The following is a 23,730-nucleotide window of genomic DNA, read 5'->3' on the forward strand; positions in this document are numbered from 1 at the left end:
TTATGGAGAGCACTATAATGAATATCTTAAAATAAATGAATATTTTATTTTTCTTATTCTGGATATTTAGGATAAATTCTGAAAAGTGGCATTATTGGCTTAATGGGCATAAACATTTTTATGGCTTTTGATACCTTTGGAGTACAGCAGCTTCATCATTATCTTACCAACATCGGATAATATTCTTTTTTATTTTGAGAGTATAGTGAATGTAACTTAGTACATTGACTTTTTACCAGAATATTTTCCATGGGTTTGCCTAGCATTTGTATTTTTCTTGTGTACATTATCTATTCAAATTCCTTGTTTGATAAGCTATAATAAATTCTAAGGCTCTCTCTAAATATAATCTCTATTTACCATCATGTAAACATTTTCCCAGTCAATTATTATAGTTTTACATGAATTTTATCATGGTTATTATGTAGAAGTTTGAATATTTTCAATATTGTCAAGTTTGTAGTTCTTCTTTGTTAATGCTTTTTGCCAGAAGCCAAAGGAAATTATCATTCCTCTATAGATCTGATAAAAATTAGATTCTGTTTTCTACCAATTTTCCCCTGGTGGAGTTTTTTATATTTAATCTACCTGTACTTAATTTTAGTAAAATAAGGGGACTACGAATGTCAATCATGTTTTCAGCTATCCCAGCTCTATTCATGAAATAATCCTCCCCCCCGCCACCCTGTGTGAGAATCTGACTCGGCTGTGTGTCTCCCCATTGGACAGACTCAGGTAAGTATTCCTCGGTGCTCCCCTCTGTCCCACTGGATCTATTTCTTTTGTGCATTTGCTAACACCACATGGCTTGAGTTTTCCTTTTTGGTGGCAGGTATATGGCCTGATAACTGGCAATGCTGGATCTGCCACTTCACAATTCCTTTTTTATGAGATAGCCCCATCTGGTTTTTTTCCTTCATATAATCTTTAGGATCAGGTTGTTGAATCTCAAGGGAAAATGAGTTTATAACTCCTTGGGACTGGATAGGAGGGGAAAGAAAGCTGCCAGCCTCTATTACTCCCATTGCTTTGCGCCAAACTCCTTAGCAGATTCCTTCTAAGAAACCAGGCCACTTTGAAAACCGTAGAAACCCCTTTGGCCAGTGGGGAACCCAAAAGTACACAGGTTCACGTTGTCACTGTCCCTAGAGAGCAGTAACCAGTGCAGCAGCAAGGCCTCACCCCGCGGGAGTGATCTCGAGGGGTTCTCAAGCCCTTTCCCAAAGAAGCGCGCCCACCCCTAACACTCACACACAGCGCTTTACTTGACATAACCCCAAAACCGAAGACAGGTCACACCTACTCCTCAAAATGAGCCTCAAAGGTGGCAGGCATGATCTTTCTGGCAGTTAGCTCTTTTTTTTTTAACTTTTAAAAAAAATTTAATTGCTTTTTAAAAAGATAAATAGATCACAAAAATTTACATTAAAAAATAGAAGAGGTTCCCATATACCTCCCCCCCCGCCCCCCCCCCCCCCCCCCGCCTTCTCCCACATCAACAACCTCTTTCATCATTGTGGCACATTCATTGCATTTGGCCAATACATCTTGGAGCACTGCTGCACCACATGGATTATAGTTTATATTGCAGTTTACACTCTCCCCAAGAACATTCAGTGGGTTATGGCAGGGTATATAATGTCCAGCATCTGTCCCTGCAGTGTCGTTCAGGACAACTCCAAGTCCCAAAAATGCCTCTTAACCACTGGCCCAGATCATTCATCCCAGGCTGCCACAGGCTTCCTTCCTGGAGGCGGAGCCGGTGGATACATCCTCTGGCTGGGTGACATCAGAAGCTCGTCTGCATGATTGCAGTCAGAAGGGTGTCCATGCAGAAGCTCCGGGGTCTGCCTGGCATGGCTGTCTCCCTCTCCGTTTACCTAAAACAGTAAGCAGCTTTGGAAGGGTGGCCCTGCCACCTGGCCAGCAGCCTTCCCTAAAACGACAGTGTCATGTCCTTCTTCACCCTGCTGGATATGGGGCTTTGTAAAGTCTCACAAAAGTAATACACTGTGAGGAAGAAGTAGGACTGGTGCCATTTGGCAGAAAGGCGGTGTGGGTAAGTGTGCACGCCACACAAATCCACAAGAAGACACATTTCAGGAGAAATATAAAAATGCACCCAAAGTAGAATCAAACAGATGTAGTGTGAATCCGCCTCTCCTAGACGTATGAGCTTGGACAAATTAAACTTCCCCACCCAACTTATAAAAGAGGAATAATAACATTCAGAGTTGAAGAGAGGATTAAATTAAATCACTTACAGACACTTCCTATGAAGTCTACTCTCTTAATGTCCAAAAGGACCAAACAAAATCATTTGTTTTATAGGTTTAAACCCCTGCTCCTCATTCCATAAGCAGAGGCCTCTTTATATCCTCCAAGACATCTCCTCACTTCCAGGGCAAAAGGGAGAATATAAATAACAGAGCTCCCGAACCTTTCAGGAGTTGCTCGACCTCCTGGAGTATTTAAAGGGCTGCATTTTAAAAGCATGCAAGTTAACACTCTAGAAGTGCAGGGTCTTCTTGACTTCCCTGAAGGCCACCCCGAGAGCACCCGTGTCACCCATCAGCAGGGCAGGTGACGCCTGCTCCCTCTTCTGTGCAGGATAAACGATAGTGACAGGACTGCCCCCCCGTATCCCATGCACCATTCTCAGCTGAGGGCTACTCAGTCGACCCCAGGTTCTTACTCCCATACCAGAGACAAGTGCTTCTTCCCACCCACAACACACCCCATGTTAAGGCACAGCACCGGCTGACCAGTTCCTTCATCGACAGGGAAACAAACAAACTCCAACACAGTAATACAGTTCATCGTCTCACTGAATTAACGTCCCCCTTTATTAACGATGGAAATAGCTAACATCCTCGAGAGCTTCTTCCGGGTCGGGCAGACCATGAGCCAAATATGTGCCGTGCATTGTCATCTAATCCTCTCAATACCAGCGTGAAGCCAGCTTCGTTCTCTCCCTTTCACAGTCAGTTGGCTGAGTCTTAAAGGGTTTAGAAGTCGTTGGTCCAAGGTTCCCAGCCTCCAGCAGGAGCCCCTCCAGCCACAAGCCCAGCTCCTATCTGCTCTGCTCTTCGCTGCCCCTTCAAACGCTCTGCCGACCTCCGTGGCACGTTTCATAAGTACTGGCCCTCGTGGCCCCTCGGCTGCTTACATGTGGGCCTCGAAGCCTCACCCACCTTCCGTCTTTTAGTTCTCCAGCCCTGTGCACCCCCAGCCTGGAAGGTGGCCTTGCTCATAGAAGCCACTCCCCATTTGGCTCCACACGTCTGTGGATCCACACTGCATTATTCCCCACGCTTGCAAGTGTCCGACTTCCCCATAAATGAGCAGGGCAGAGTCTTCAAAGCCTCCGTGTCGGCCCCTCTATTAACTTGTTGCTTCCTATTTCAGGTAAGAGCCAGCTTTTATGTGCTATTTGAATTTCAATATCCATGGTCCTTATCAGCTTGCCTGCCACTGTCACCTGAGAATCCAGCTTAATCATCTGTGCCCACTGAACTTCCTTTTATACCACAAGGAAGAAGTAGCTGGAGTATAATGAAACGGAAGGGAATGAAATGTGTTTCAATTATACCTGAATCTTCACACACCAAGGCTCTGGAAAGTTTCCATATGCTTCCTAAAGTGTGCTTCTGTTACAGTTTCTTGAACATTCAGCATTTTTTAAAATGCTGGCCCTACGTACATTGTCAGCACTTTAACAGAATGTTGGGTGGCTTATAGTGGCTTGTCAAGAATTTAATTTTCTCTGCTCCCAGTCTGACAGCATTTGCCGCACTTACTCCTCCCATATCTTTATCTACAGGAAGCTGACCCCAACCTGGCAGGCCCCTCTCAGCATCTGGCAACTCTTTCCATTAATAATTCGACTTGACTTTCTAGATTCTGGTCTCTACCCAGCCACTGTGGCTCAACAGGAAGGGCCCAAATTTGCATGATATCCAGTCTCTCCTCTGAAATAGATCTAACTCAGGGGCAGGCAGGAGCAGACAAAACAAGCACCTGTGCATCTTGTGCAGCCAAACAGGAGAGGGACCTGAGAGCATGACACTCACCTGAGGTCACCATCACCCAGGTCCCCGGGCTCCTCCAGGTCTTCTCATTCGCTCTCACTATCATGGGGGTCTTCTGAGAGGACTCCCTAAGAGCAGATCTGCGGCAAGGGAATGGTCTCCGAATCTGCCTCCACACACTGGCTGCAGGGGAGCTGGCTCCGAGGTGTAGAGTTGACCCTGAGATGCTCTTCATCCACCGTGATGGGAGAAGGGGGTTCATGTGGATAACACAGGTGATCTTCATCATCAACCCTATCCAAGGCAGGACTAGAAAACAGAAACCCATGCCTCTCCCAATGCTGATCAGAAATTCCTCTCACCACTTCTCCCTTATCTTAAGGATGCTCAACATGAGGCATCACGTGAGACCCAGTCAGCCAGGATTCATACAGTTCCTGGCAGAGATTGCTCTGGGCACTCAGAAGCGAATAATGACTGTCCCGAGGAGCTTCCAATTTAATGGAAGGAGAGACCAATAAGCAAGTGTTACAATTCAGATAGAAAGTGCTATGACAGAGGTGATAGCACAGAGCATCATGGGAGCTTGAGGTGAACCTTACAGAGCCCAGGCGACCATAGAAGGCTTTCCAGGGGACATGCTATTGAAAGAAGAGAAATGACCCAGCTCTAGGACAGACCCTTCCCGTGGTAATCTGAGTTGGTCAGATCCTGGGCAAGTATATTGGCTTCTTTGGGACCTAGATTTTCTCCTCTGAAAAATGAGAAGGTCAAGAGACAGATAGGATTGTTGGACATTCAAAATTAAATAATTGCGATGCAGCCCTTCCATGGCTCCTGGGACATAAGTTCTCAATAAATGTTGGGTGTTATTAGTAGTAGTATGATTACTGTTTCCACAGAAGAAATCGGGTAGAGAAAGGGCCAAAGAAGGAGGCTGGGAGCAATTCAAGTAGAAAACGTTCAAAGCCCTTTTTGCAAAGAGCAGGTCCTTTTCAGAGCACTGACCAAGTGCTATTTGGAGAGGCAGACAGCCTGAGCAGCCTTTGTCTCAGCGAGGAAACAAGAGGCAGGCCAACCGTGAAGCTCCATGTCTCCAGAGGCAACCGGCAGACAGCAGGGTGGAAGGATAAGTCTTCCCAGGGGCTGCCCTGAGGTTACCATGCTGCTTTTAGATTAGAAAGAGCAGTCCATGCAGACAGCAGGGACTTTTGCACAGCATATCAAACATGTAGAGAAGGCGCTTAGAAAATATCTGTGGAGAGTCTGGTTAGAGAGGATGAGAAGGTGAATCTAAGAGAAGAGCACAGAGATTTAGCTTTTTACTCAAGACACTAATTATTGCTTATCTTTGTGATTAAAGTTGTGGTCAAATTAGCGGGGTTGTGGTTGCCAGTGTTTGCTCAAACACTGGCCTAGTTGTTGGGGTGGAGGTATTTTGTAGTTGAAATTAGCATCTACAATCAGTAGACTTGAAATAAAGGAAGTAAAGGAGATCACCATCGGCAATGTGGGTGGGGCTCCTCCAATCAGCTGGAAGGCTTAAGATTGGACTTTGAGATTTTTGCAACAACCAGAATGAACTCTGTCTGAAGAGGATACCCTCCACGCCTCTCAGCCCTCCCTATAGGCTGGGACTAAAGACTTCAGCATACTCCAGGAATTGCCCATCTCTAAGCTCTTCTGTGGAATTTGGACTTGGCAGCCCTCACTCAGGTAAGCCAATTCTTTAAAACAGATCTCGGCAGATGATTTAGGTAGGTGATTGAAAGTCATACAGACAGATACAGATAGATTAGATAGACAGATGGTAGATATGATAAATGATTAGATAGATAGGTATAGATGGTAGGAGATAGAGATAGAAAGATAGAGATAGATAATAGATGAGATAGATGATAAATAGGTAAGTTGATGACAAAGACAATAGATAAAAGATAGATATGGATTTAGATATACAGATGATATAAAGAAATATAGATATAAACATATGCGACGGTTTGCTCGGTCGGTAGAGGTGGGGTCTGGCTGCGGATGAGGGGTCGGTCCAGCTCTGGACGAGGGGTCGGTCCCGCTTGGGACGAGGGGTCGGTCCGGCAGCAGACGAGGGATCGGTCTCACAAGGGGTTGCGCGGTTCGGCTGACGGGGTCGCCCGGCGAAGCCGGCGACGAGGGGGTCGCCCGGAGAAGCAGGCGACGAACTGGGGACAAGGGAGGCCAGGCCCTTGTCGGGGGCTCTCAGGACTGGAGGGCGCACGGCAGAAGAACTACCGTGGAGACAAGGTAAACATGCAAGTCCACTTTATTGAGGGAGAGGCAACAGTTTTATAGGGGCTGGGGAAGGCTGATTAGTCGAAGCCACGCCCTGTTCTGATTGGTTGCCGGCGAAAGGTCAGTGGGCGGTACTGGACGGGGGAGGGGTGGTGGTTAGGGATTGGCTGTCGCTGTTGCTGGGGGAAGGGGCAGGGTTTAGGGATTGGTGGCTGCTGTTGCTGGGGTGGAGGGCAGACTTGAGTTTCCCGCCCACGCCTGGCTGTTGCTGCTGTCGGGGGAGGGGAAAAGGGCAGACTGGATTTTTCCGCCCACGCCTGGCTGTTGCTGCTGTCGGAGGAGGGGAAAAGGGCAGACTGGAATTTTCCGCCCTGCACCTGCGCAGGGAGAAAGAAGAAGAAGGGTGCCACCCCACAGTCATCGTGTGGCGCCATCCGGGAGGAGGGGCGGCCGCGGAAGCATGGCTGCCGAGAAGGGGAGACCCGAGGGCACTCTGTGCCCATGCCGAGCTCCCTTCAGGGGTGGCGGTGAGTCCGACCAGCCACCCTATTATGGAGGCAGCGGCTTGGCCTGCCGCGGCTGCTCCCCCGCCAGGCCAGCAAACCACACTTCAGCCCGAGGGGTGACCGCAAACATAGACATGACATAGACATAGATGTAGATGTAGACACATAGATATATAGATACATAAATGTATAGATATATTCCTGTATCCATTTATATCCATTTGGTTCTGTTTCTCTGGAGAACTCCTTCCCCACACCTGGATTAATGGGTGATCTTTGCTGTGTGCCACCCACCCTCCCCTCCCCTCTCCCACAATGCCTCTCATTTTTAGAATCAGCTCTGGCTCCTCCCAATAGCTACACACCCCAAATGCCCATGGAGCAGGGGCTATCTGTCCCAAGTGGAGTTTCAACATGAAGGAGAAATCCTTCTGCTTATGAGAGCTATACGATATGTGTAAATGTGTATTTCATGTACCTGTATGTACACTCAGGTGTATAAAAAGAAACTTTTTACAAGGTCTTAAGAGGAACCTTTGCTTTAAAATAAAAAAAAAAAAAGATTCAGAATCACTGAGCACTTTGAAGGAAAATTGGATTAAATAAAAAACTTAGCCCAAATAATTTCCTTATCAACATAGGGAGGGAACAGCCACAGAAGTTTGGTCTCAGAAAGGGAAACCCAGGCTGTTGCTTGAGTCCATACCCAATCCCTTTGTGAGGTGTGCAAAGCCTGCTAAGGAGCCACCGACAGCAGCCACGTGCCCACCAGGCCCACACCCCAATTCTTCATGTGTGGTCTCTCACCACGATGCTCCCTTCACGCCTTCTATTAAACTCCTTGCACTCTGACTTTGATTGGGCCTCCAGCTATGGGCCTTGCCTGGACAGTGACCTTGAGCTGAGTCTGCCTGGGAGGCAGGAGGTGGTCAGAGTGTCAGAGGAGGCTCGGTGACCCCGAGAGTAGAATCCAGCCCACCATCCCAGCCCGAGTCAGGGAGAGTGACCGTGCTGGACCTTTCCTTCCTCACATGCTGCCTGCAGCCCTGGAGAGTGCTGGGAAAGGTGAGCGAGAAAAGGCGAGGAAGAAGAAGTATCCTTGTTGAGTCCCAAGTCTGAGCTTATTCCATGGAAAAGGCAAGACTTGGAGATTTGGGGAACTTGCTAAAGACATGGCATTTCTTTAGAGCAAGACCAGAATGTTTGGGCAGGTGGGCTGGCTCCAAGCATGCCAGGCAAAGAGGCAGAGCCCTGCACCCAGGGCTCCAGGCAAGCTTGAGCACCCAGGGCTAAGGCAGCCTCCCTTCTAGAGCCTGAAGCCACTGGGGCTTCCTTTATGATGAGGACTCAGCGCTTTCTGCTCTCCCCCTATCTCCAGATACATTGATGACCTTGGCTGCTCCCAGCCCTAGTTACCTGTGATGGTTAAGTTCATGTGTCTCCTTGGCCAAGTGATGGTGTCCAGTTACTGGGTTAAGCAAGCATTGGCCTGTTTGTTACTATGAGGACATTTTGTAGACTTAAATCACCAGTCAGTTAATTGCATCTGTGGCTAATGACATCTACAATCAAATGAGAAGATTGCCTTCAACAATGAGAAAAGGGAAGCAGACTTGGCTCAGTGGTTAGGGCATCCATCTACCATATGGGAGGTCTGCGGTTCAAACCCTGGGCCTCCTTGACCTGTGTGGAGCTGGCCCACGTGCAGTGCTGATGGACACAAGGAGTGCCGTGCCACGCAGGGGTGTCCCCCACGTAGGGGAGCCCCATGCACAAGGAGTGCACCCCGTAAGGAGAGCTGCCAGCATGAAAGAAAGTGCAGCCTGCCCAGGAATGGCGCCGCACACACGGAGAGCTGACGCAGCAAGATGACGCAACAGAAAGAAACACAGATTCCCATGCTGCTGGCAACAACAGAAGTGGACAAAGAAGACGCAGCAAATGGACACAGAGAACAGACAACTGGGGTGGGGGGGAGAGAAATAAATAAATAAATCTTTAAAAAAAAAAAAGAACAATGAGAAAAGTCTCGCCCAATCAGATGAAGGCTTTAAAAGAAGAAGTGATGATTTCAGCAGTCAGAAGGGAGGGTTTCCATTTCTATTTCAGCCAACCAGCAGCCCCTGGGGAATTTGTGGAATGCCTTCATTGCTTTTGGACCTGTGCATTCCCACAGTCATGTGAGACAATTTTTCTACAATCTCATAATATTTACAATTATCTCCTGTCAGTTCTGTTTCCCTAGAGAGCCCTGACTAATATATTACCTCTCTACCAACTTTCTCCCACAGAAGAAGCCTTTTATAGACAGATGGAACCTAGAGGCGGACCTGGGAACCTCACATGGGCTCTCTACCCCAAATCCTACCACTCTCCAGTGGCTATTTTTGAGGAGAGGAATCCACTTCTCTGTGCAGTTTTAAGGTCAGTGCAATAGTTCTGAAGCCTCTGCTTATGACAGGGTATTTACTGAGAGAAGAGGACACTTTCTGACTCTCCTGAACAGCTATTCTTTAAAGAGTTGGGCCACCAAAATTATTTCCACATTTCAGGAAGACAAGCCAATTAGTAAATAGCATTTCCAGGTTGCTAGATTAAGATACTATAGTCACCCTGTTTACTTTCTGTTAAATTCAAGATGAAATTCAGTTTTGGTTTCTCTTCATGTAAGGTTCCACCACCTTGTCCAGTTCTCCAATGTCAGCCCCTACAAGGGTCAGATCCCCATTAGCCAAGGTGAATGCACCCTGGAGCTGAGGGCCTCTGCTCCTGCCAGCATGAGTTCAGGGTTTGGCAGGTTGGGTTGGTGGTGTCCCTAAGACAGGCAGAGAGGTTCCTTGGACTGCTAGACTTGAAACTCAAAAGGAAAACCTGGGTAGGTTAGGGGAATAGGTAGGGGCAGAGTGAAGGTTCTGGGACAATGTCATTGTGCAGAGAAAGCTCTGCTCTCCTCTGCTCTGAGCTCGCCTCCGGCCTGGGTTCCTTCCTCACTGGTTGCCCTCAGCCTCACTCCAGGCCCTCCCACTTGGTTGGCAGCCCAGCTCCCCTGGCACCTCGCCCCTTGACTAGCTGCCCTGACATATCACCTGGCATGGCCACTGCAGGTGAATTCAGCCTTGAACCTCCAATCTTGCTCTGGAAGGAACTAGCACCTTCTGAGATATACTTCAGGTCAAGGATTCAGTTTGACGTTGCGTTCTTAGATGGCCATAAAGTCTTAGAGTGGTTAGATCATCACTCTTATGAACGGTGCTTGCTGCACTTGTGTTTGCATGTATTTTATTTATAAGTCTAACTAGATGTGCTAGGCAAAAAAAAAAAAAAAAAAAGAGGACAAAAAATAACCTTGGAGAGTCTGCAGTGGCCTCCTTTCCCTGAGATGAGGGCAAGCCCTCCCGTGGTCAGGAAGGTGGAGCCTGGAGTCAGCCTTGGTTCCCACAAGACCAGCCTTGAAAGCATTGCAGCTTCACTCAGCCCGGGCCAGAGACACGAACCTTCAGACATCATCTGAAGTGACAGGCTCCCACAGCAAGCAGCCAAATGACATCACATATCCCAAGCGGTGTTCAAGGGTAACACGACTCCTGGTGATTTTCACCTTATGTCCTAACTTAAAAACTAACCTTGCCTAAGATGCAACTCCAGCCAAGAACCCATGCCTTCCTCAGTCAGGCACAGCAGCCCAACTTCCTGAGTAAAAATGCACTGCTGTATTCCAAGGTGCTTTCTGAAGATCTACTGCTGTAGGATAGATCTCTGGATATACAGCTCAGTAAAAGAAGAGAAGAGGGAAGGAAAAATAAAACCTCATTTTCTCCTTGAGCACACGGGGTTTGCTGGGTGCTTGCCGGCCGCCATCTGGCTGGAAGAAGTAGCCTCCTGGCAGATGGCACGTTCTGATAATTTTCTGGAGATTTCAATTGCTGGGACCTGGTCCTTCGGTGGAAACCTGGCAGGGTTGAGCTCCCGCTATGTCCCACACACTGAGCTAACACACGGTCGGGGTTAGTTCTTCTGACGCTCGTGGCCCCGTGCAGTTGTCACAGTCCCCTTTTACCTTGAGAACCCCAAGCTCAAGAAAGCCACCTCTCCCAGCACACCCAAACATGGTAAAGCTGAACACAAGTCCATATGACTGAGAAATCCATGCTCTTTTTGCTCTGAACTGCTGAAAGAGAGCTGGACTCAGGAATACCAGAAACAGAGGCCACTGGCCGGGGCCAGCCACCTCTGAACTGAGCTGCTGGCTCAGTCCCCCACTGGAATCCCAATTCTGCAGGTGGAGGAACCGTTTCCAGGCTGAGTCGGAGCCCTGCTTGTCTTCCTGGAGGAGGCAATCACTACTTGTGCGTTAAGTACTAGCTGGGTCTCTCTCGCTCGAGGAAAACCTGACCTGGTCTGTGTCCTTCGTTCCGAGAGGAGGAAAGCTTCCTAAGTGGGAGAGAAAAGATAGGGTAAAAATGAAGCCAGGCAATGTGAGGCAGCTGCACGCCATTGTCACCGGTGCCAGAGGGGGCCAGTGTTGAGAACTGCAAAGCTGCCTGCGGCTGCTGGACCACAGCGGCCCAGGCGGCAAGCACCATGAGGGTCAGAGGCCAACATCTTCTGGAAAAGTCCTGAGGACTCCGGTATAACTCTCAGCAACCGTCTCTCCCAGGAATGGCAGATTCTGGACATCTGGTATAACCTGGCAAAGCAGAGACACTATGACACAACACCAAATTTAATTAGATTTGGAAAAATAAAAGAATATGACATCTCTTGTGAAAAAAAAAAAAGCAAATGACCAAAAGATAGCAGAAAAGAGGGCACTAGGACTTGTAAGCAGAAGAAATAGACTGGCAGATTTCACCTTAATTTTAAAAAGGACCTTCTGATCAACTACATGATGATAAAATGGGGTGCCTTGAGAGTCACCAAGTTCTGCCTCCCTAGAGATTTTCAAGCAAAGGCTAGTCACCCTTTCTTCAAGGGTGTTACAGAGCAGTTTCCCGCGTGGGGTATATGGTGAGATTAGACCATTTTTATTTTGAACAACCCTGAGATGCTGTGAATCCACGTATGAAACTGGGACTATCTATACTAACAATTAATAAAAAATAATTTCATCATTAACAACTTTTAGTATTAAAAATAATACCACTAATGAATGACTCTATTTAACTACAGGCAGACCAGGCAGGTGAAACACCAGGCGTGTAAATGAACCCAGAGCCCCTGTGTGATCCAGTTCTCAGGGCTACTGTTTATCACACCAGCACCTGGCAGTAAAGCCTTTACAAATCCAGGAGTGGTCCCCTGCCTTCGGTGAAATACAGCTCCTTTTATACTTCCTACAAGATCAGGCAGAATGTTTTCCTCGGCTAAACCAATGGAGATGATTTCCTTTCTCTTTCTGTCAAGTCTATCATTGGTTGCCTGAAATGCGATTGTAAGGAACAATAAATAAGTTTGTGTTTATAAATTTTCAGACAATGAAAATGAAAATCCCTAATGAACATACCTGCCCACTCTGGTCTACTTTGGGGCTTTTGGGCAGGCACTGTGTTCTCCAAGAAATTGTATTTGCATGCTTACAGGGAGCGTATGGCTGGCTCCTGCTCGCCCCAGGTGCCACCTGCCTAATTGTCTAGACCAGCTGCTTCAGACTTCATGTCACACAACAGTTCCTATAAATCTGCCCTACCCGGTCATCTGGAATGACCAACAAATAAGAGCCATTTAATCTCAGTGGGCTTTATGTAATCTCAAACCACAAACTATATTTCTTGCTATTTGCCTGCTGTGTGCATGAGCATCTAGCAAACTCCTAGAAGCAGTATTCGACCCTGCATCTGTCCGCCTCTAGCAGATTCCCAAGCAGCCGTTGGGATGTGTGATAATACTTGTCAAAATGAATCGAAAGTGTGTTCTCCATCAGAACGGGACAAGGAACTAGAAATATTTATGGGTGCATGGGCACAAAAATGCAGATGAAGTTAAAAATGGCTATCAAAAAAGAATGTTTCATAACTCGGTTTGTGTGGATTTTTTAAAAGCCAAGTGACGATTACAAAGTATTAAGTCAGTAATAGAAATGAGTTGTCTACAAAGGAACTTCTTTCTTACCCCAATGCTGTCAGATGCACAATAAAGGATTGTGTGCTGCCAGAGACCCCACAGCCAGCCAGGGGCAGCCTCCAGCATGTACTGGGGGGACAGACGAGGGCTGGGTGGGGCTTGCTTCCTCGAAAGAACACAAGTGCTAGTGACAACAGCTCCACACCTCCTTTTCCCTTGTTTCCTCCTCCCCCTCCAAACGCCTAGAACAGGGGTAGGTGCAGTGGCCTCTGAGCATCGTGAGTAATTGCTGGGTTACCACGTCCACCCATGAAAGCCCTGCCGTTTACCCACTGTCGGCAAACAGGGCGATGCTTACCTGTCAAGTCTCCTGACATCACACACGGAATAGCAGTTTTGCCTCACATCCTTTTCCAAGGAGGTGGCCACGCCGAGCGTCCAGTTCTCGGTGAGGTCCGTGTAAGTGAGGGAGGGAATCCTGATGCCGGGTCGAGGAAGGTGCCCGAGGCTTCTCTCTGTGGGTGCTGTGCCTCTCTGGTAGCCCTCTGGAAGGACTCCGGCCCGAGAGCCAGGACTTGCTCTGCAACAGGTGACGTACCACCTGCCTGGCTGCCGTCCCCGTCCCTGCTGGAGCACCGCTCCGAGGCCGGGCAGGTTTTCCTCGGGGACTCCTTACCTACCCAGAGCGTAGAAGTCTGTTAGAGAAATGCAAAGCACCCCGAGCCACATATAGAAGATTGCTCCTTTAAGGAGCGAAAAGGTCTTGGTCCATGGGATTTTAGAGCAGAGCTGGCTCCCCAGGGCAGTCCACATCCGTGAGAATCCAGCTCCTGCACCTGCTCCCACTGGCACCTTAGCCCTGCACTGAGTCATCTCAAAGCCCCTTAGCCTGGGGACTCTTGGGAACCCCCCATCATTGTGGTGGTTTTTATGTGTTTAATGGAGAAAATATCTGCACATTTTAGACCAAGACAAAAACAGAAGTGACCGTGAAACTTAATCCCACTTTTCAGTAAGAAACGTTTGGGGGATTTTTGGGTGTGTTTTTGTATTTCTGGGTTTTTTTTTTAGTTTTTTGTCTTCCTCGGTCCTCACCCAGGAAGCCTCATTTTCCCATTTCCCCGGCTTATCTGCCCTACCCTCAGCATGCCGCCCTCTCCTAGAGGGCCTCACTGCTCAAAGCACGAGCTGATCCGGCTCAACTGCTAAGGTCCCTACCTGGCCTTTGAGGTTGGCCCTCGAGGCCTCGTTAGCCCTGCTCAACTTCTGAGATAAAAACATAGAAAGCTGTGTATTATCTTCTGAGTTATCTGAGTCTACCAGATCCATTGTCTTTGATCTATTTTACAACTCTGTGTGAATAAATATTGTGGTTCTTTGAATTCTCTTTTCAAACAGCCTCCTCCCTGAGCGAGTGAGTTAAATAAAATCTTTAACATGTATTCATTTTTATATCTGCATGATGGCCATGATTTTCCCTTTTGTTGAACATTCTTTAATACCACCATCCCACAGCCTACATGGATTTTGCTAGAGTGCACAGACTTTCAAGCCAGTTCTCACCTGTAACAGAGGAATCTTTACTTCTGCCCCCCACCGAGTGGTCTTGTGACCTCTCTTGACTGTGCACACCCTACTGTGAGAGGGGCACAGGCCCAAATATCCAAATCTGCATAAGTATTTGGCTACAAACCATAACCACTTACTACTCAGCTGGTATAATGCATTATAATGTATTATAATGATATAGTACATGATCAAGGAATGCCCAAAGCAGAAATGTGTCATGGATGAGATTTTAAAAAATATATATATATATATATAGCAGTTATCCTATTTTCTTCAGCATGACTTGGGGAGACCTTCAAACCTCACTTTGAAACCATTCTCTCCTACCAAGTCTTCTCCAGTGCTCCCTGCCCAGCCATCCTCCAACCTCTTCAAGACTCCAATCAAGAGAGCCTGCTGCTTTTTCATTATCACCATCCCCACCTGCAATGTCCCCACTTTCCCTCTTATCCATGCTTAGAGCCCATGACTGCTCAGTAACCACTCCTTTCAGAGGAAACCCCAAGCTCCCATCCTTTGTACTTCTGTCCTCATCATATGTAATGTGCAGGCATTTTAATTCCAGTACCAGGTGAAACCACATGCATACATCATGTCTGCTTAGGAGCAACTGATCAGATTTACTTCAAATGTATGACTGCAGATCTCAATGGGCACTCAAGTGCCAGATCATCTTTCTCTACTTCCTTAATAAATTCAGTGTCTGTGGTAGTTTGAGACTGCATGTACCCCAGAAAAGCATGTTCCTAAAGCTAGTCCATTCTTGTGGGTGTGAACATATTGTGGATGGGACCTTCTGATTAGGTTACTTCAGTAACATGTGATCCGGGGTGGGTCTTAGTCCTCTTACTGGAGCCTTTATTAATGGCATGAATAGGGAGAAAGAAGCAGAAAGAGCCACAAAAGCAGGATGCTGAAGGCAAGGAAGCCCAGAGGAGAAGAGGCCAGCAGGTACCACCATGTGCCCTGCCATGTGACAGAGGAGTCCAGGATCACCAGCAGCCATCTTTAGAGAGAGAATACCTGATGGTGCCTTGGTTTGAATGTTTTTCTCAGCCTCAAAATTGTAAGCTTGTAAACCCATTGTTAAAAGCCAATCCATTTTGGTATATTGCAATTTGGCAACCTAGCAAACTAAAATCATCTTCCCTCTCCTCAAGTCTCCAACAACTCAAACGTTGACTTGGCCTCTTTCTTCACAGTAAGAATGGACACAACCACATGAAATCCTCCATCTTCCCAGAGCAAATTCTACCAGCCAGCCTGCATCTTACCCCCATGACCTCCTCTACCTCTCATCCACCCAATTTCTCTGCTCTACTTCATAGAGAAATTCTTCAAGTGAATGTCTGTACTTACTATTTCTGCATCTCCCCCCTTCTCTCCTGTACCCACCCCAACCAGACTTCAGATGATCACCCACTCAGCCAAAAGGAATTTCTTTAATCAGGGTGTCTAATGACCTACATCTTTCTACAGCCAAAGGACAACTCTGTTCTCATTTCATTCTACCACACAGCAACATTTGACACAATTGATCCCTTGCTCCATCTTGAGGGCTTTCTTTACCCAACTTCTAAGCTCTGCTCTTGACTTGCTTTTGTACCCCCTCCCTGGCTCCTTCCTCTTGGTCTCATTTCTCTGGACCGTACCTCTCAATATTGCAGGGTCCCATGGCTCACTTGTGCCACTTCTTGTCTTTACCTGTACTCTCCCCCAAGGTAACTTCATCCAGTTCATGGCTTTAAACATCTATGTGCTGATAACTCCCAAATTCACCCTCTCTAGCCCTGACTTCATGCCTATTCTCCAGAAAAGAAAAAAGAAAAAATACTTTCTAAGTGACATCTCCACTAGATGTCTTGTAAGCATCTCAGTTTTACATGCTGTTGAGAATGCTTCTCCTCCATCCACCCCAAGCTGCTCAGCCTAAGCATCCCTTATCTTACTTAGCAAGTGATGCTACCATTCACCCAGTTGCCCAAGCCAAACCTCCATTGCTTTCTCTCATAGCCTATCAACAATCCCATGAGCTCTACCTCCAAAATGTATTCCAAATCTGACTCCTTCTCACTTATGATTCTGCTCTAACCCTAGTCCCAGCCACAGAAATACCTATCTGAATGATTACAATAGCTTCAACCCATTTCCCCCCTCCAATCCATCTCTACCAGGAATCCGTGTGATCTTACTAAAGTAGAAATCAGATGAGGACACGCTCCTGCTTGAACCCTCAGTGGTTTCCCATCATCACCAGGATGGAATTAGTACGTACTCTGACCTACGTGGTCCTACCTGATCCCAGTCCTGCCTATCTCTGTGACTTCCTTCCCCTCCATCCTCCCTTCCATTCACTACAGCCCAGGCACACCTGACTTCTCTTTGTCCCTCAAACATCCAGACTCATTACTGTCAGAGAGCCTTTGCCCTTGTTGTTCCTCCTGCCAGGAATGACCTTACCCCAGATCTTTGTCTGGATGCTTCTTTCTCATCATCAGATATCAAATACTCCTCCCTGACCACACTAGCTAATCCCCAGGTACTCTCAGTAGCATCATCCTACCTGATTTTCTCCAGAGTGCAGATCCTGATCTCAAACTCACTTCTTTCGTCATGTATGTACGTGTCTCTCCCCCCACACTAGTAGGTGTACTCCCCCAGGACAAGGGCTCTTTTTTGTTCACTGCTGTGTTTCAGGTACTTGATGGAATATGCACAAGTCCCTTAACTTCCTACCACCTCAGAATCCTCATCTTTAAAACAGTATATCAGTACCTACCTAGGCAGCAATTGCATATTAGATTAGATTAGAGAGTGCAGACAGGTTTCCAGACAGCGCCTAGTGTAGAGCAGAGGCTCAGGAAGTCTGGGTCCCTTCTCTCTTCCCTCTTTGTCATTCACAGATTTGGAAGGTGTAGCAGTTTGATATTATTTATGAATCCCAAAAAGAGATACTGACTATGTTTGTAAACTGGTCTGTTCCTCTGAGCATGATACCCTTTGACTGTATAAGATTCAGCTGAGATGCCTTTGATTAAATTATGTTAAGATTAGGACTTTGATTCAACACACATCATTAGGGCCTGTAGAGTTGAGTTGCCGCCCCCTTGGTGGGCTATATAAATGGATACTCAATCAAGAACACTGAAGTAGATACATGGAGAGGAACACAGAGGAAGAGAGACAGCTCCATAGTCATGATAGAAGCCCTGGGAAGAGAGATGAACCTGATAGTCTACAGCTGACCTTGTGACGAGAACAAAACAGCTCAGCCCAGAGAGAAATGAGCCCTCCAGCCTACAGCTGAGATCAGAAGAAGCTGGGTCCATGGAACCTTAAGAGGAAGAGGAAGGCTGAGCCCTCACAGACATCTTCTGCCATCTTGCTTCAACATGTGGCAACAAAGTTTGGTGAGGAAGTAACTTTGAATTGGACTCCCTAGGGCTTTGTGACTGTAAGCTTCTCTCCCAAATAAATACCCTTTATCAAAGCCAACAGATTTCTGGTACCTTGCATCAGCACCCCTTTTGGCTAATACAGAAGGTTCTCAGAGTTCCTCTCCTTCACTCAACAGGTTGACTCTTCTCAAAAGCATCCCCCCCAAGTCTTGACTCTCCTCTACTTAAACACTCTGATGGCAAATAATTTACTCTCCTAGGGCAGTCACTGTATTTTGTGGATAGTTCTGGTGCTAAAAACTTTATTCTAGAATCCGAGGCCTAGAGAAGTGAGGTAACTTTCCAAGGCCCATGAACCAGCTAGCAGCAGAACAAGTACAACAGATGCCACAGATCCTGCTTCAGGATGAAGACACTTCCTCAGAGCTGCTGGAGGCTCACAGCTAGCCCTCCCTGGGAATTGCCCTCAGCTGAAGGGGCTCCCTCACCCTAGGTTCGCCCTCTCCCTGGCCAGTCTATCCCCCAACACTGGTTGATGCTTAGATGCAAAGGCCCAGGCTCTCCTGCCCCTATTTGGGACAGCTCTTCCCTCTCCCAAGCTTCTCACAAGCTTCCGCAGGGTCAGCTGAGGGTGCAGTGGTAGCTGCACCATGTTCAACTTCTCTGCCTAGTCCTGCTTCCCTCCCCTCTCAGGTGTGGTTCCAGAGAGCCCTCCCCAGAAACTTCCCACCCACCAATCTCTGCTTCAGTCTGTTTCCTGGGGACCCAATGGACAGCCTCAGGCAAAAATCCTCAACTTTCCTGCTTTCAGTGCCTCTTTTCTTGGCACAGTACCACCTATGCCCTCATTCATATTTCAGGAAGGAGGACATCTGTCCTGTTTTTTTTACACTTCAGTCCTCAGAATGAAGTACCTAGTTTTCTGTGCTCTGGTTGTGTGTCTACTTTCCGTTTTCTTTATTTCTGCTCCTGGAGGCCCAGGCTGCTGGAGAACCTGGCTCTAGAAGTTCTACAATGAAGAAATAAACATCTATAGGAAAAGTCAAATGTCACAAGAGGCAGAAGTAGGGAGTGGAAGCCCAAAGGAGCAGGCAGAGATGCCAGCTCATGAGCTTGTCCCAGACTGTGGTGGATGTGCACCTGTTTGGACGTGGTCTTGGTCTTGGACCGCATTCTGGTGGCTGTGGACCACTGTAAATAGGATCTCCTGAAGATGTTACTCCAGTTTAGGTGTGGCCTGGATGAATCAGATAGGGCTCAAATCAGATTACTGGAGTCCTTTATAAGTAGAGAGAAAGTCAGACCAGAAGAGAAGCCACAGGAAGAGCGAGAAGCTAGAAGTCAATGGAACCCCAAAGAGAAAGGAGACACAGCTGCCATGGGCATTGCCATGGGATGGTAAAGCCAAGGAGTCCCAAAGATTCCCAGCCAGTCAGAAGATACTGGTCCTGGGAGGACGCTCACCATCTAGCTCTGAAACCATTAGCCAATAAAGTTCCATTGTTTAAACCAACCTATCGTAGGGGATTTGTTTTAGCAGCTAGGGAACTAAAGCACAGACTGAGTATGGGGACCAGCTAATTTCCTACCCTAGTGCGAGAAGGAGGCCTACAAGCAAGGACGAGCTTCTCAGGACCCACCACGCAGGAAACCTAATACCTGAGCCCGAGCAGGTGAAGAGGACAGAGGGTGCCGCGTCTTACCTGCCATCCCTGGCCAGTCCCAGCCTCCTGCGGGGCTCCTCAAAGTAGATGGAGCACCTCCTAGGGGAAACCAAAGTGTGCAGTGAAATCCAGGGCTGGACACATCTGTGGCCACCAGGTGTGCACAAGCTCCCTCCCTCCTCTCCCCCGCGCTCCCCACACTCTCCCTGGCACCTGTTTCCTCTCCCCCCTCTGCCCATCTTGATCTGTTTCCCAGCTCCAGAGAACCCTGCAGAGTTAAACTTTCCAAAATGCAAGGGGCAGACGCTGCAGCCTGGGGTTCCCGCGATGGGCCCTGCGTGGAAATGGGCCATGCCTATTTGTGCCAGGACCTGCAGCTACTGGTGCTTTTTCTTCACAGAGGGTGAAACAGACTCAAACAAGTGACTGTCCCATCTCGGCCCCTGGCCTCCCAGCTCACCTCCATCTCGGAAGCCACAGGCCCTTGCGGCCTCTTCCCTGCCACACTGCAAGAGCCTCCTCTGCACTCCTGCCTCTCCAGGGTCAACCCCATGCCCCATGTTCCACCTCGCTCGAGGGTGATCTTGCCAAAACACAGCTAAAACCAAGCCCCTTCTGCAAGCCACCAGCCTGCCCTCCAAGTGGGCTCAGCCCCTGAAGCCCATTCCCACCTGCCAGGGCCTCTGCCTCCAGCCCCCAGCCCTTGCCCCCTGTGCACCCACATCCTAACCCCCACCAGGCAGAACCTCTCAGGGCCCCAGGCACGTTTCCCCTCCTGAGACGATCTGATATTCTCCCTCCATGGGCCCTATTTCCTCTCCAGCCCAGGATTTCTTGGCCTTGGTGCAGGACATTTGGGGCCGGCGCACTTCCTGCTGTACACGCTGGGACACGGGGCTATGCCCGCCTCCACCCACCAATGCCGGGAGCACGTGGCATCCACCTGCGCGCACATGCGCATCCACCTGCGCACATGCGCACTCACACCCCAGCTGTGACAGGCGAAAGTGCCTCCAGACCTTGTCAAACGTGCCCTTAGAAGCAAAGTCCTCCCCTGAGACCCTCAGATCCCCCTTAGCTGCACAGGACGCCCACGGAACACCCCTCCCCACCCCCTGTGCCCTGGTGCAAACACCGCGCATTAGGTTTCTCTGTTGTTTTCTCTCATGGACTTATTGCCTGTGGTCACTGTTGTTTCCTTGTCTGTCCCTGGCACCCCCACCATGAGCTCCAAGACCTCAAGAGCTGTCGCCCTGTGTCGCCTGCAGTGGCGCTCAGAGAACGGCTCTGGGCTTAAACCGTCAGCCCGGGGCACACGGGTGGCAAGAGACACAGGGGCACAGGGGCTGGCTCCCCACCACTCTGGCCAGGCCTGAGCCAGCTCTCTCTGTCCCTAGGGTTGGGGCACTCCCTGGCAGGCTTAGGGCTGGGTGACCGCACCCCACAGTCACCAGCCCAGGGTACTGAGCTCTGCCTCGAGCTTCCCAAACCCCTGCCCACTCCTTTCTCCAGCTCCCCTCAAATGACCCGCCCTTGTCCGGGAATCTGGCTGACACCATATTTCCCTGATATTTTGAACTCTCAGTATGAGAAGTGGCCACTTCTTGACCTCCCCATTTTTTGCTGACAGGAAATCAACGTAACACTACACACCAAACGTAAATTTGGTGGAGGAATCGGGACGAGGGCAGCGAGGCCATCGCTCTAGTCCTTTCAGCACCCCCACCCCGCTCCCAGAACCTTCCAGAATGTGAGGAGGCCTCAAGCCAGCACAGAAGCCAGGGGTTTCTCATCCGTTTCCACGACCTTCAGCAGCAGCAGGGCCTGCTCAAGGGCAGATTTTTAAAAACCAAGATGGAAAACAAAACAGGAGGCTGTTCCACCAACTGCCGTCTTCGTGTGAGGGGAGATGCGGCTCCACGTGTGATACTGGGGAGCCCAGGGTGTGCCCCGGGGTGGGGACGGAGCGCCTGACGACAGTGCCGCCGTGGGGGCCCCCGGGGGCTGGGAGGTGAGGCCTCGGGGACCTTCTGTTCACAGCCAGCGTGACGTCGCCGGCGGCGAGCGCCCCGTTCTCCTCGGCGGGCTGCCCCGGGAAGAGCCTCTCCATCCTCAGGAGACTGTTCCCGGGGACACCGCAGCTTTCGCTTTCCATCTGCTCGCAACTGAGTCCCAAACCACTGGAATTCTTTTTCAGTTTGATCTCGAACGTGTAACATGCGTGGTGGGAAGTCAAGCAAACAAAATCCTTCAGTCAATGGCACGTATTGGGATGCGGCCTCAAAATGCAAATTATCAAGGAGATGGATGATTTCTAGTTCACATAGGAAGACTTCATTTTCCTCATTTTTAATATCTGAGTCCATTACACACAGTACAGGTCAGGGCTGTTCAATAAAAATAAAATGTGGGCTACAAATGTAAGCCACAATTGGAAGTTCAAAGCTTTCTAATAGCCACCTTTCTAAAAGAGTGAAGGGAAACATAAAATAAATATTGATCATATGATTTAATTGGATATTCCAAAATAGTACCATTTCAAAGGGTCATCAAAGTGGCACAATTATTGAGATGTTTTACATCTTTTCTTGCATAGAGGCTTCAAAATCCAATATTTGTTTTATTAATTTGAGTTGACCACGCTTCAAGTGCTTAACTGCTGCAGGTAACAAGTAGCTGTCTTAACTGGAGAGTACATTTATAGTCAACAACGTTTACAGTTTGACATATGTTTTGTGCCCATGTACAACATACTGGCCCTTAGTAGAATTTGCACCACATATACTCCTGTTGCACCAATTTTTAGTGTGCTTGAAACTCAATTTTTGCCTAATTAGACCACGCTGACTATTATCATCAACTCTACGGACAATATTTTTCATGGTCATTTTGTTTAGCTGTGCGGCCTGTGTGGGCCAATGCTACCAAAGATGAGCACAGCACCTGAAACCTAGCTACTCCCCCCTACACTGCCCTTCCCATCCTGCTCGGTGCTCAACACATACAGGGGCAGAGCACGGCCAAGGAGCGTGACTGGGGCCAGAATGGAAGCGTTGGAAGTAGTCCAGGTGGAGGTGTGCTGTGCGGCCAACTTTCCCATCCCCTCAGCTGGGATCCTCAGTTCAGTTCATGCTTGGTTTCTCCAAGACAGAGTTGGGGTGAGCAGAGGAACAATGAAAGAAGAAGCCTACTTGTTTCTCCACTGAGTGTTACCCTCGGTCACACCCCACCACGCCCCCCTGAACACCTCCCCTTCTGTCCAACGTGCAGGTCCTGCCGCAGGACTGAAAACCTCTACCACGGGACTGGAAAATGGCTAAGCACCACATCACGGTATTCTAAGGCAACAGGCACTTTCTTAGCGGGAAACAAAATCAGGAGGGGTGTACAGAGAGATTGCCCCTCAGAAGGCATGTAATTATGCCACTTTGAGCTGATGGTGGGTTTGCTGTTGAAAACGATGACAAGAATAAGGCTAGAATTCCCGAGCACCTTCCCCTCTCACCCTGCCCGGCCAGTCCTCAGGTCCTTGGCTACAAATGCCCTGGTTGGAATGTAGGGCTTAGGTCAGAAAGCATGTGTCCAATGTCATCCTTAAATACATTCATGCAAATGCTCTGGCCCAAAAGTCTTAGGAAGGCTGAGGGGCAGGATTAGGTCTGGTAATCATGTGAGGACAATACTTTTGTTTTGCAGAACTATATGCGACTAGCTTGCCTCCCAACCCCATTAGAAAGCCAGCTGCGTCATCTCCCCTGGCCCTCTTCTTCTGAGAACAGAGAGGAAGCCTCCCTGCCTTTCCCCTTTGAGTTGATATTTCAAAAGCAGCACCCGATGACAGGACAATAGTAACACTCAGTTCGCTCTCCTCTCACCATCTGTCACCGAGACACAGCTCGTGGGCCTGCCAGGCAAGGTTGTTACCAAGGAAACAGCTGAACGTACATCTCCCATCCTGTCATTGGCAGAAGGACGCTGCTGAGCCGTCCTGGGGCCTCTTCTCTCTAAGACCAGCCTTGCAATCTACAAGGAAGGGTGAGCAAACTCAATTCACACTTCATATGGCAACTGGGAGGCCCTCCCTTCACCCTGCAAATGCTTCTTAATTTCCTGATGCTTGCATTAAGCTACTTCACTTGAATCTCAAATCAAAATCTCCAGTCTATTCGGTGGGATCTAGACCCATCTTTCTAGCTCCCTGTTGGACAAGTAAGTACACCTGGGAGTAAAA

At 48.5% G+C, this 23,730-nt stretch overlaps 1 protein-coding gene across 1 annotated transcript in view; it reads right to left on the reverse strand.

Moving 5' to 3' along the window:
* Nucleotides 1-5,275: 5,275 nt before the first annotated feature.
* FRMPD2 (FERM and PDZ domain containing 2) overlaps nt 5,276-23,730 on the reverse strand; it is a 120,934-nt gene continuing 102,479 nt past the window's right edge. The window contains 8 exon segments of the mRNA XM_058299515.1: nt 5,276-5,324; nt 13,227-13,298; nt 13,300-13,392; nt 13,394-13,544; nt 18,960-19,072; nt 19,539-19,598; nt 21,527-21,709; nt 23,368-23,522. Coding sequence (XP_058155498.1) covers nt 5,276-5,324; nt 13,227-13,298; nt 13,300-13,392; nt 13,394-13,544; nt 18,960-19,072; nt 19,539-19,598; nt 21,527-21,709; nt 23,368-23,522 — 876 coding nt within the window.

This window comes from Dasypus novemcinctus, chromosome 6, assembly GCF_030445035.2.
Source record: "Dasypus novemcinctus isolate mDasNov1 chromosome 6, mDasNov1.1.hap2, whole genome shotgun sequence".
NCBI lineage: Eukaryota > Metazoa > Chordata > Mammalia > Cingulata > Dasypodidae > Dasypus > Dasypus novemcinctus.